Raw genomic sequence first — 14070 nt, forward strand, 5'->3', positions numbered from 1 at the left:
TTAAAAACTGGCGTCCGGTCTCCCTCCTCAGCACGGATTATAAGATCTTTGCCCGGGCTATGTCTACCCGCCTGGGCTCCGTGCTGGCCCACATGATCCACCCCGACCAGTCCTACACGGTCCCGGGCCGGTCCATCCAGGACAACATCCACCTGGTCCGGGACCTGATCCATCTTTCCCAAAGGACAGGTCAGTCGGTCGCCTTTCTCTCCCTCGATCGGGAGAAGGCGTTCGACAGGGTGGATCACGATTACCTTTTCGGGACTCTGCGCGCTTTCGGACTCGGGCCGCATTTTGTGGCCCGGCTCCGACTTTTATACGCCGCCGCAGAGTGTCTAGTCAAAGTTAACGGGTCCTTGACGGCGCCCCTTCGCTTTGGGAGAGGAGTGCGTCAGGGATGCCCCATGTCCGGCCAATTTTATACCATCTGCGTGGAGCCCTTCCTGTGCCTGCTTCGCAGGAGGTTGACGGGATTGGCTCTGTGCGAGCCGGCCATGCGGGTCGTCCTCTCGGCTTACGCCGACGACGTGCTCCTCGCAATCACAGATCCCGTTGACTTGCGGAGGATGCGCGACTGCCAGCAGACCTTTTCTGCCGCATCCTCCGCGAGGATCAATTGGGAGAAATGTTCCGGACTCCTGGTGGGTCAGTGGCGGGTGCACTCCCTGCCGGAGGAGATGACACCTTTTGCGTGGAGCACCACGCACCTCCTCTATCTGGGAGTCCACCTTAGCCCCGCTGAGGAAGCCTGGCCGGCAAACTGGCAGGAGTTGGAGGCGAAAGTCACCGCTCGGCTGGGGCGCTGGACAGGACTGCTCCGAGTGCTTTCCTACAGGGGCCGAGCGTTGGTCATAAACCAACTGGTGGCCTCCATGCTGTGGTTCCGGTTGGTCACTTTGGCCCCGCCCCCTGTATTTGCCACCAAGATCCAGAAGAAACTCGTCGATTTCTTCTGGGGCAAGAGGAAACACTGGGTCTCTGCCGCGGTCCTGAGTCTCCCGATCGAGGAGGGCGGTCAGTCGCTGGTGTGCGTCCACACCCAGGCTGCGACTCTCCGCCTTCGGACCCTGCAGAGATACCTGTACGTCGAGCGTCCTCCCAGATGGTGTGTGCTGGCGACGTATTTTTTCCGCCAGTGTCACTGCCTTCAAGACGACACGCAGCTCCCGGTGGAGTCCGTTAGCCGCGCCTCTCTGAGGGAGTTGCCTGTCTTTTACCGGGATCTATTCCGAGTCTGGAACATGGTCGCCTCCAGTCAGGGCGCTCCCCCGCCGGCGGAGGGGAGCGCCTCGGCTGTCCGGGCGGCCGAATCCGGGGACGGTCCGGCGGGCGGAGGAGTAGCCGAAACCCCCGGGACGCCCCTCACTGCGGGTATCGAGGGGGCTCGGGAGTGTGGGGCGTTCCTGGCCGAGCTGACCTCCGCTCGGCCGGAACTGCTCATCGGACCCAGGCCCCGAAACCCTCCTAAGGAGCCGGTCCCGCACAACCCGAGCCGCCTCTCGGAAATGCCCTCCGTGCCATTCCAATCGGCGCGGAGGGGTTTCCTGTACGGGCTGCTCCTGCACACTCTCCACTTCCTCGCCCTCGTCAGCTGGCCGGACACGCCCTGGCGGTCCGCGTTGCCATCTGGCGGCGAGGGGAAACCCCGATGGAGGTCTATCTACGCGGGAGTCTTCCCCCTTTACATCGGGGACCTGGGATGGAGGGTGCTGCACAGAGCAGTCCCGTGCAATAGACTTTTAAGTAGGTTCACGGACTCCCAGGCCACCTGTACTTTCTGCGGCCTGGACGAGTCCGTGTTCCATGTTTATACGGAGTGTGCGAGGTTGCAGCCCCTCTTTGAGTATCTGAAGGGGCTGCTCCTCAAATTCTGGCTGCACTTCAGTCCCACGCTCCTGATCTTTGGGCACCCGGTGCGGAGGGGCTTGGGCCGGGAGGAGGATCTCCTCGTCGGTCTGCTCCTGGGCCTGGCCAAGGTGGCAATTCACAGGTCCAGGTTGCGGGCCGTCGGGGGTTCCGTCCTCCCCGATTGCCTCCCCCTCTTCCGCGGTTACGTTCGTGCCCGGGTGTCCCTGGAGAAGGAGCATGCAGTGTCCGCCGGTACGCTTGAGGCCTTCCGCGACCGGTGGGCACCGCAGGGACTGGAGTGCATTGTCGACGCCAAAAATGGCATTTTAATTTGAGTTTTTGTTTATTTCTGTTTTTAATAAAGTTATTTTAAAAATATAAGTGTGTATATAAAGGGGGCCTGAGGAATAAAGGCCCCCTCGACATAAAAAATATATAAAAGGGGCCTGGGGTATAAAGGTCACCTTAAAAAAAAAGAAAAGAAAAAAAAAAAGGTTGTCCCATCAACCATCAGACTCCCGAACTAGCGGAAATAGTTTCTCTCCTCGACCCTGTCTGTTCCCCTTAATGTCTTGCAAACTTTGATCAAATCACCTCCTAATTCTAAATTCCAGGGAATACAACCCTAATTTGCGTGATCTCGCCTCGTAATTTAACCCTTGGAGTCCAGGTATTATTCTGGTAAATCTTTGCTGCATTCCCTCCAAGACCGATATATTCTTCCGAAGGTGTGGTGCCCAGAACTGCTCGCAGTATTCCAGGTGTAGTCTAACCAGGGCTTTATATAGCTGAAGCATGACTTCGACCCCCCTTGTATTCTCGTCCTCTAGATATAAAGGCCAGTATTCCATTAGGCTTTCTGATTATTTTCTGTTTCTGTTCATAGCATTTTACTGATCTATGTACCTGGACCTCACCGCACCACCCCCGTCTCCACAGCCTGCCCCAAGTCTCTTTGAATCTCCTGCTTTTCACCATTTACAAAGTAACCTTTTCTATCCTTTTTTAGTCTAAAGTGGATAACTTCACATTTTCCTACATTGAAATCTATTGGACACAGTTTTGCCCATTCATTTAATCTATCAATATCTCTTTGTAATTTTATGTTTCCATTTACACTGCTTACAATGCTGCCAATCTTGTCATTGGCAAATTTGGATAAGTGACTTTCTAACCCATCATCTAAGTCATTAATAAATACTGTGAATAATTGAGGCTCCAACACAGGTCCTTGCAGGATACCACTAGTCACACTCGGCTCCTGACCTCATTACAGCCTTGGTCCAAACATGGACAAAAGAGCTGAACTCAAGAGGTGAGGTGAGAGTGATTACCCTGGATATCAAGGCAGCATTGTACCAAGTGTGGTATCAAGGAGCCTTAGCCAAACTGAAGTCAATGGGAATCAGGGGGAAAACTCTCCACTGGTTGGAGTCATACCTAGTACAAGGGAAGATGGTTGTGGTTGTTGGAGGCCAATCATCTCAACCCCAGGACATTGCTGCAGGAGTTCCTCAGGGTAGTGTCCTAGGCCCAACCATCTTCAGTTGCTTCATCAATGACTTTCCCTCTATCATAAGGTCAGAAGTGGGGATGTTCACTGATGATTGTATGATGTCCAGTACCATTCGCAACTCCTCATATACTCCTCAGTCTGTGTCCATGTGCAGCAAGACCTGAACAACATTCAGGCTTGGGCTAATAAGTGGAAAGTAACATTTGCACCACACAAGTGCCAGGCAATGACGATCTCCAATAAGAGAGAATCTAACCATCTCCCCTTGTTATTCAATGGTATTACCATGGCTGACTTCCCCACTATTAACATCTTGGGGGTTACCATTGACCAGAACCTGAACTGGAGCAGCCACATAGATACTGCGACTATAAGAGCAGGTCAGAGACTGGGAATACTGTGGCAAGTCACCCATCTCCTGACTCCCAAAAGCCTGTCCACCATCTACAAGGCACAAGTCAGGGGTGTGATGGAATACTCTCCACTTGCCTGGATGAGTGCAGTTCCAACAACACTCAGGAAGCTCGACACCATCCAGGACAAAGCAGCCCGCTTGATCGACACCACATCCACCATGGTAAACATTCAGTCCCTCCACCACTGGTGCACAGTGGCAGCAGTGTTTATCATCTACAAGATGCACTGCAGCAACTCACCAAGTCTCCCTCGACAGCACCTTTCAAACCTGTGACCTCTGACACCTAGAAGGACAAGGAGAGCAGATGCATGGGAACACCACCACCTCAAGTTCCCCTCCAAGTTACACACCATCCTGACTTGGAACTATATCGCCATTCCTTCATAATCGCTGGATCAAAATCCTGGAACTCCCTCCCTAACAGCACTGTGGGAGTACCTGCACCAGATGGACTTCAGTGGTTCAAGAAGGCAACTTACCACCACCTTCTCAAGGGTAATTAGGGATGGGCAACAAATGCTGGCCTTGCCAGTGCCACCCACATCCCATGAAAGCATAAAAGAAAATCCTGCTAATTAGGATATCTGCTCATTATCCCTAATCTCCGTCTCCTTCCACTCAGCCAATTTCCTAACCGGGTCAATAATTTGCCTTCAATTCCATGAGCTTCAACTTTAGCCAACAGTCTCTTATGAGGAACTTTATTAAATGCCTACTGGAAGTCCTGTAAATAACATCCACAGACATTCCCCTGTTCAATACTTTAGTCGGCTCTTCAAAAAATTCAATCAGGTTCATCAGGCAAATCCATGCTGGTTCTCTTTGATCAGCTGAAACCCTGGGATGGAAACCATTTGTTTTCTTCATTGCAGTTATCTTGCTTACGTTAATTTTAGTGTGTCCTTGATTCAGTATTAATTTCCTTGGGACGACTGGCATGTTGACCTCTTCCCCTACTCTAATTATTGATGCAAAGTAATTATTTAGCAGGTCTGCCAATTCCTTACTTTCATTGACACTATCATTGTTATCAATTTTCAAGGGGTCTACATTGTTCCTGGCCATCCTATTTTTCCTATTAGAACTGTAAAAAGTATGTGTTGATTTTGATATCCCTTGCAAGTTTCTTTTCATACTCTTTTTTTGTAGCTCTTACTATCTGTTTTGTCCCATTTGCTAGAATCTGTGCCAGATTTTGCATTTTTGTATGCTTTTTCTTCTAATTTTATGCTGTCTCTTACTTCTTTAGTTGTCCATGGCTCCAAAGCTCTTGCTCTTTAGGCTATAAACCGGATCTGTATCACATTAAATTCTTTTCTGAAGACCTTCCACTGATGATCTGTCGTTTTACCCATCAACAGATTTGCCCAGTTTACTGTGGACAGTCTCTGTCTCATTGCATTGAATTCAGCCTTACTTAAATCTAGAATCTTAGTAGCTGTTTCACATTTCTCCCTTTTAAACATTGCATTAAACTCGATCATATTATGGTTGCTATTAGATAAATGTTCATGCACAATTAAACTATTAACTAAATCTGGCTCATTATTCATTACTATATCTCATATGGCCTACGCCATAGTTGGTTCTGTGATATATTATTGCAGTAAGCAATCCCGGACACACTCAAGAAATTCATTACCAACCTGGCATGTGCCTGCCTGCATATTCCAATCTATATGCTAGTTAAAGTACCTCATTAACCATTTTGCCTTTGTCTAATCTCTGCGTTAATACAATCTACCATTTCACAGCTGCTATTAAGGGCCCTATACACAAGACCCACTACAGTCTTAAATCCTTTTCTATTTCTTAATTCTACCCACAAAGTGAAGCATGAAGGTCCCTCTACATTGTCATTGTCCTATTAAACACTCCCAACACAGGTACAGTATAGGTTAGATACAGAGTAAAGCTCCGTCTACACTGTCCCATCAAGCAATCTCAGGGAAGATACAGCACAGGTTGGATAGACAAATTGCCCCCTGGCTTGCCCAATTAAACAGTCCCACAAAGGCTGTTGCAAGCGTAGATACAGAGTAAAGATCCCTCTACACTGCCAATCAAACCCTCCCAGGTCAAGTATTACAAGATTAGATACGGAGTAAAGATCACTGTCTATTGCCCCATCAAGCACTCCCAGGTCAGGTACAGTATGGGTTAAATAGAAAGTAAAGTTCCTTCTTCATTGCCCCATCAAAAACCTCCAGGGTTGTATAGCACAGGTTAGATAATGAGTAAATAACCCTCTGTCCTGATACATAATACAACTCCCTCTACACTGTCTCATCAAACACTCCCAGGTCAAGTAACGCAAAGTTAGATACAGAGTAGAGTTTGCCCTGTACAGATCTAACTGCGTGCCTCAGCTGCAACCTCAGAAGACCCTCCATCCGTGGACTCTTTGAGTGAGACCACTAACTTGTGCTGGATTGGGGCAGTTGTGTGTTGCGGGACCATCCCACTGCCCCAACTCATTCCACATAGGACCCCTACGGCCAGCAGACAGTTGTGTTCATTTCCCATTCTCTGTAGCCTCTCAGCTGAGCTGTGCAGTCCTCATTACCTCAGCCAGTGCTTCCGTCTCCAGAGCCTTGTGATCTCCGAGACTGCTGTGGCGTGTGGATAGAGATGTTTGCCTCATGGGATGGCTGTCTCCTAGGTTCTTCCGATCCGGATAATTGATGCTGCCAGCACTGCCAAAGGTGGCTAGCCGCCTTTTCTCTGGGCTCTCCATCCGGCCCCGGGTGACGGTGATTTTATGGGGACTGCTGGGGCATGCTGCTGCCCGTGGGGGGGTGTCAATGCCTGGCCCAGACCCTCTGACTGGGCTGTGTGCATCCCCGCCACTACGACGTCGCTGAATCGCAGCACCATCAGACCTCAACCGTACCCTAAAAGAAATAAAGAATTTGCATTTATTTAGCACCTTTCAAAGTGCATTACAGCCAATCAGAAGGGTAGTCGCTGTTGTAATGTGGGAAATGCAGCAGTCAATTTGCGCTCAACAAACTCCCGCAAACAGCAATGTGATCACGATAAGGTCATGACATTCATTCAGAGATAAATATTTTCCAGGACACCAGGAAAGTTCTGCTGCTCTTCGAAATAGCAGCATGGGATCTTTTACATCCACCTGAAAGGGTAGACGGGACCTCAGTTTAACATCTCATCTGAAAGATGGCACCCCTGACAGTGAGGCACCCCTGACAGTGAAGCACTCCCTCAGTACAGCACTGAAGAGTCAGCCTAGATTATGTGACTGCGCTGTAATGTTCTAATTCTAGAGTGGGGTTTGAATCCACGACCTTCTGACTCTGGGACAAGAGTGTTACTCACTGAGATATTGTTGACTCGCGATTTACTCAGGTTCCCAGGATGATGGGGATCATCAGTCATTCTGCCTATCAGTGCCATATATTTAATGCACCAACAGTCTTTGATAGTAAAAAAAAAAAATCTATTGTCTGATTAAACATATTTTCTAAAACAATCTCCACCCTTCCCCCTCCAATTAGTTCCTCACCCAAGTGGCTATTCTTCATGTGCCAATCCAGGCAGTGAGTGATGGCCAGCTATTTAACTCAATGAGGCATCGCAGATGAGCCCAATCCTGTCACTACTCAACATCGCTGAATAGTGATCAGGAGGCTTGGATGATTTCCTCTTCCCTGGCCAATTGGCAATAAGGCTAACTTTATAGGCCCACTGCCATTCCAAGGATCGAAACTGGGCCCATCTGGCCTTTAATATCACACAGTGCACTTCCTCACTGTGGCATCAGTGGGAGCCACAGTCGCACGTTTATCATTGCTCGTCATAGAAGTCAAGATCTAGAACCCTGGATATCCCCCTCAATTGTCCTCCCTTTCTATCACAGAGACCACAATGTCCCTGTAAGAACCTTTCATTGAACAGGCACCACCTCCATTCACCATATCCCAGGGAAGGAAGCCTATACCTGCCCAGGATTCCTCCAAAGGAAAACTCTGGCAAGTGGTCAGATGGCGACTGGAGATCATTCTTCGATGAGGCCTTGTCATCCAGAAGTGGGCCACTGCTGGCCTCGCTGTCTGCTTTCTGGCTCAGGCTGTCTGAGAAGGCATCGTCCCTGAGGAAAGAAGGCAAAGGTCACTGACAGCTCAACTTGAAAGAAAAATCTTGCATTTATATAGCGCTTTTCACGATGTCACAAAGCCCTTTACAGGAAATGGAATACTTCTTTGTTTAGCCACTATAATGCCAGACACGACGGGGCGGCACAGTGGTACAGCACCGCAGCCTCACAGCTCCAGAGACCCGGGTTCAGTTCTGGGTACTGCCTGTGCGAAGTTTGCAAGTTCTCCCTGTAACGACGTGGGTTTTCTCCGGGTGCTCCGGTTTCCTCCCACAGCCAAAGACTCGCAGGTTGATAGGTAAATTGGCCATTGTAAATTGCCCCTAGTATAGGTAGGTGGTGGGAGAATTGAGGGAAGGTGGGGATGTGGTAGGGAATATGGGATTAATGTAGGATTAGTATAAATGGGTGGTTGATGGTCGGCACAGACTCGGTGGGTCGAAGGGCCTGTTTCAGTGCTGTATCTCTCTATGACTATGACACAGCAGCCAATTTGTACACAGCAAGCCTCCACAAATAGCCATGTGATAATGACCAGATTATCTGTTTCAGTAATGTCAATTGAGGGATAAATATTGTCCAAGTCAGCAGGGCGAGCTTCCCTGCCATTCTTTGAAATACCGCTATGGGATCTTTGAGAGGGCAAATGGGACCTCAGTTTAATGTCTTACCTGAAAGATGACGCCTCCAACAGTGAAGCACTTCTTCAGTACTGCACTGGAACGTCAGCCTAGATTTTGTGCTCAAGTCTCTAGAGTGGATTCAAACCCTCAACCTTCTGACTGAAAGGCGAAGGTGCTATCCACTGAGCCAAGGCTAACACCCAGGTGTTATATGACAATTTACTGCTCTATTTGAAGGGCCGAGCAACCACATAGCTATTTGACAGTGGAACCCGGTCTAACGTCATGCAAGATTAATCAGACAGAAGTGCAGAGTGCAGCAGAAAACAGTGGCTAAGAAGGGAGAAGGAGACTGCACCTCTGATGTTAAAAAGCAATTGGGGGATTCATCACCTCTCTGTGCATTGTACGTAGAACATGAAACTGTTGATGCTCCAAAGCTATTTCCCAAACACATGAAACAAGAGCTAATTTCACCAACAGGCTCAAGAGATCAGACAAGTCCTGGAACCTTGTGGTCTTCTGAACTAGACACCCTAGACTGCACACTAACCAGATCATACTGGTTAACCTTAATCCACATCTTATGCAGAGGAGTCAGATGCTACCGTTGCACATCTCCTGTTCAACAGCAGACACCAGCCAGCAATCACATTGGTCCCATTTAAACTTTTCTTTTTAAAGCGCAATTTTATGCTTCCCCCATAATTATCTCATTAAATACAACCCCTTGAACCATGTGATAAAAAAATCACAGTACCAGTAAAAAAACACACTTTACTGAGCTAGCACCGGTTAACCAGGGACTAGCACCTCCAGCTCAGTGGCAGGCTGAAATCAGGGAATCAAAGGTTATCGGGGGTAGATGGGAGTGTGGAATTCGAGACACCAACAGTTCAGCCATGATCTTATTAAATGGCGGAGCAGGCTCGAGGGGTCGAATGGCCTACTCCTACTCCTAATTTGTATGTCCATATGTATGGTCGTATGATACAAGGTCAAAACCCCACATAAAATGAGAGGGTGCACAGTGCCAACAACAGCTCTCTGAAAGGCTAGGGAGACAGGCTTCTTTACTTGGGTTTCAGTTCTGGGGGAATGGGGCCCATGAGTTTCTGCAGAAAGTTAGAAATATCATCCTCCACTAGTGTTAACATCAAACACTGCCAGGGTCGGTACAGCATGGGTTAGATACAAAGTAAAGCTCCCCCTGCAAATGAATGTCAATATAGATAAGTGTGAAGTGATGCATTTTGGTAGGCAGAATAAGAAGGTGACAATAAAGAGTCTGAATTGGGTAAAGGAATAAAGGGGTTGAGGTGTAGAGATACACTGATCACTAAAAGTAGCAATGCAGGCTAATAAAGCTATGAAAAGGCAAACCAAGCACTGGGGTGCATTTCTAGAGGGATAGAATGGAAAAGCCGATACAGAACTTTGGTTAAATCACACTTCGAATACTATGCATAGTGGTAATCTGTTAATTGCGTATCAATTTTTTAATTATATGCAGGTGGAGGGTGTTAACTGGGGTCTTGAGCACTGATAAGGAGACTTTTACTTAGACTGGTGGAGGATTTTGAGTGAGGAGTTACATGTTTGTAATTTTTTTTAAATTCATTCATGGGATATGGGCATCACTGGCTATGCCAGCATTTATTTCCCATCCCTAATTGCCCTTGAGAAGGTGGTGGTGAGCTGCCTTCTTGAACTGCTGCAGTCCATTTGGGGTAGGTAGACCCACAGTGCTGTTAGGAAGGGAGTTCCAGGATTTTGCCCCAGTGACAGTGAAGGAACGGCGATATAGTTCCAAGTCAGGATGGTGTGTGACTTGGAGGGGAACTTGCAGGTGGTGGTGTTCCCATGTATTTGCTGCCCTTGTCCTTCTAGTTGGTAGAGGTCGCAGGTTTGGAAGGTGCTGTCTAAGGAGCCTTGGTGCATTGCTGCAGTGCATCTTGTAGATGGTACACACTGCTGCTACTGTGCGTCGGTGGTGGAGGGAGTGAATGTTTGTAGATGGTGTGCCAATCAAGCGGGCTGCTTTGTCCTGGATGGTGTCGAGTTTCTTGAGTGTTGTTGGAGCTGCACCCATCCAGGCAAGTGGAGAGTATTCCATCACACTCCTGACTTGTGCCTTGTAGATGGTGGACAGGCTTTGGGGGGTCAGGAGGTGAGTTACTTGCCTCTTTATTGTACTCTGTACAATAAATGTGAAACTGAGTAAAGATAGGCTCCAGCATTATCCTTCCATAACAGGCTTTCTGGAATTTAACACACAGTTCTGTCTCCATGTTGTAATTAGATTAGATTAGATGAGAATAGAAGGTTAAATGCGTGGCTGAAAGCATGGTGTGGGAGACAGGGATTTCACTTCCTGAGCCATTGGCACCAGTACTGGGGAAAGAGGGAGCTGTTCTGATGGGACAGGATGCACTTAAACCAGGCTGGGACCAGTGTCCTGGCAAATCAAATGACAGGTCTTTAAGGTAATAAAGGTGGGGGGAGGGTGGGAAGGTGGGAGAGGATTCAAGAAAGGGTTAAAAGCTGAAAGGGAAATATCAAGGCTTTAGAGAAGAGCAGTGTTTTGGGTAAAAATAAGCAGAGTGGGTCAGGAATAGACTGTGAGAGTAACAAAGGTAATAGGGCATTAGTGACTAAGGTGACTAGGAAAGTGTCAAAGCTAAAGGCACTATATATCTGAATGTGTGAAGCATTCACAACAAATTAGATGAATTAATACCACAGAGAGAAATTAATGGGATAAAGACAGTAGAGAGAAAGGATCTTAGCACAAAAAAAATCAAGTAGAATCAGTTTGGGAGGAGCTAAGAAACTGCAAGGGGCCTATAAGGGGACTTCATATAGACTGGACAAACCAAATTTACAGTAATAGTGTGGAGCAAGAGTCCATGGAAAGCATTCAAGATAGTTTTCTAGATCAATACGTCGAAGAACTAACTAGGGAACAGGTTATTTTGGAATCCGAAAGGGTTAATTAATAACCTTGTAGTAAAGGGGCCTATAGGGAAGAGCGACCATAATATGATAGAATTTTACATTGAGTTTGCAAGTTAGTTACATCTGAAACTAGGGTCTTAAATCTGAACAAAGCAAACTACGTAAGTATGAAGGGCAAGATGGCTAAGGTAGATTGAGAAACTGTATTAGAAAATACAGTGGTAGAGAAGTAATGGCTATCATTTAAAGAATTAATACATAATTTACAACAAATATGCTTTCCTTTAAGGCACAAAAGCCCACAGTAAAAGTGGTCCAAACATGGCTAACAAGAGGAGTTAAAGATACTATTAGATCAAAGGAAGAAGCTAACAGTGTTGCCAAAAAGTACAGTAAGCCTGAGGATTGGGAGGATCTTAGAATTCAGCAAAGGAAGACTAAGAAATTGATAAGGAAAAATAGAATATGAGAGGCGATTATCAAGAGGAATAAAAACAGATTGTAAACGTTTCTATAGGTATGTAAATAGAAAGAGATTAGTGTAAGTAAATGTGGGCCCATTAGAGGCAGGGACAGGTGAAATTATAATGGGGAATAAGGAAATGGCAGAGAAATTAAACAAACTGCCTGAAGGGATGGTAGAGGCAGAAACCCTCACAACATTTAAGAAGTATTTAGATAAGCACTTGAAATGCCAAAGCATACAAGGCTATGGACCAAGTGCTGGAAAATGGGATTAGAATAGATAGGTGGATTGATGGCCGGCATGGACACGATGGGCCGAAGGGCCTGTTTCTTTGCTGTATAACTCTATGACTCTAAATACTTTGCATCTGTTTTCACAGTAAAAGACACAAAAAAAAAATCCAGGAATAATGGGGAGCCAAGAGTTTAGCGTGAATGAGGAACTCAAAGAAATCAGAATAAGGAAAGAAACTGTACTGGAGAAATTAATAGGACTAATTAGTGATAAATCCCCGACTTGATGACCCGCATTCTAGGGTTTTAAAAGAGTTAGCTACAGAGATAGTGGATGCATTGGTTTTGATCTTTTAGAATTCCTCAGATTCTACAACAGTTCCTAAGGATTGGCAGGTATCAAACATAACCCTACTATTTAAGAAAGGAGGAAGAGAGAAAACAGGGAACTATAGGCCAGTTGACCTAGCATCAGTAGTAGGCAAAATGTCAGTATCTATTATTATGGACGTGTTAACAGGGCACTTGGAAAATCATAATATGATTGAGCAGAGTCAGTATGGATTTATGAAAGGGAAATATTGTTTGATAAATTTGTTAGAATTCTTTGAGGATGCAACTGTTAGGATGGATAAGGTGACCCAATGGATGTATTTGGATTTTCAGAAAGCATTCAATAAGGTGCTACACAAGAGATTATTACACAAAATTAGGGCTCATGGAATTGGGATCAGTATATTAGCATGTATTGAAGATTGGTTAATGGATAGAAAACAGAGTAAAAATAAATGGGACATTTTCAGGTTAGCATGCTGTAGCTCGTCAGGTACCGCAAGGATCAGTACTTGGGCCTCAGCTATTACAATCTAGGTTAATGACTTAGATGAGGAGACTGAATGTAACGTATTCAAATTTGCTGATGATACAAATTTAGGAAAGTAGGTGGTGAGGAGGATGCAAAGAAGCTGCAGAGGGATATCGACAGGTTGGGTGAGTGGGCAAGATATGCTAGGAAAAATAAAAAAGTAGAATATTTTTTGAATGTTGAGAGACTGAGAAATGTTTGCATTCGGAGGGACCTGGGCATTCTTGCACATGAATCACAGAGTGTTAATATACAGATACAGCACGCAATTAGGAAGGCAAATGGTAGTTCTGATGAAAGGTCACTGACCTGGAACATCAACTCTGCCGCTTTCTCCACAGATGCTGCCAGAACTGCTGAGTATTTCCAGCACTTTTTGTTTTTATTTTAGGCAAATGCTATGTTATACTTCAATCCCTTTGTTATAAAGGCAAAGAGTAAAGAAGTCTTACTACAGTTATATTGAGCTTGGTGATGCCACACCTGGAGTACTGTGTGCAGTTTTGATCTTCTTACCTAAGGAAGGACATACTTGCCCTAGAGGAAGTTCAACAAAGGTTCACTAGACTGGTTCCTGGGATGAGGGATTGTCCTATGAAGAAAGATTGAGTAGACTAGGCCTATACTCCCTGGGGTTTAGAAGAATGAGAGGTGATCTGAGAAATATAAAATTCTTAAGTGGCTTGACAGGGTAGATGCTGAGAAAATGTTTCCTTGGCTGGGGAATATAGAACACCGGGTCACAGTCGCAGGATAAGAGGTTGGCCATTTAGGACTGAAAGGGTTCACTCAAAGGGTTTTGAATCTTTTGAATTCTTTACCTCAGACAGCTGTGGATGCTCAGTAGTTGAATATATTGACGACGGAGGGTGATAGATTTTTGGGTATCATGACAATTGAGCGATGTGGGGATAGTGCGGGAAGGTGGAGCTGAGGTAGAAGATTAGCTATGATCTTCTTGAATGGTGGAGCAGGCTTGAAGGGCCAAATGGCCTTACTCAGCTCCTATTTCTTATGTTCTGATGT

At 46.3% G+C, this 14070-nt stretch overlaps 1 protein-coding gene across 3 annotated transcripts in view; it reads right to left on the minus strand.

Annotated features, from left to right (window-relative positions):
* The window catches only part of srgap3 (SLIT-ROBO Rho GTPase activating protein 3), a 340865-nt gene that overhangs the window by 13295 nt on the left and 313500 nt on the right, over nt 1-14070 (minus strand). For all 3 annotated transcript variants that reach the window (XM_068051424.1, XM_068051426.1, XM_068051425.1), the window contains exons 20-21: nt 7744-7893; nt 6349-6676 (exon numbers count right to left, since the gene is read on the minus strand). In XM_068051424.1, the coding sequence (XP_067907525.1) occupies nt 6349-6676; nt 7744-7893 (478 nt within the window). The remainder of the gene's footprint in view (nt 1-6348; nt 6677-7743; nt 7894-14070) is intronic.

The sequence above is a fragment of the Heterodontus francisci genome, chromosome 19 (genome assembly GCF_036365525.1).
Source record: "Heterodontus francisci isolate sHetFra1 chromosome 19, sHetFra1.hap1, whole genome shotgun sequence".
Classification (NCBI taxonomy): Eukaryota; Metazoa; Chordata; class Chondrichthyes; order Heterodontiformes; family Heterodontidae; genus Heterodontus; species Heterodontus francisci.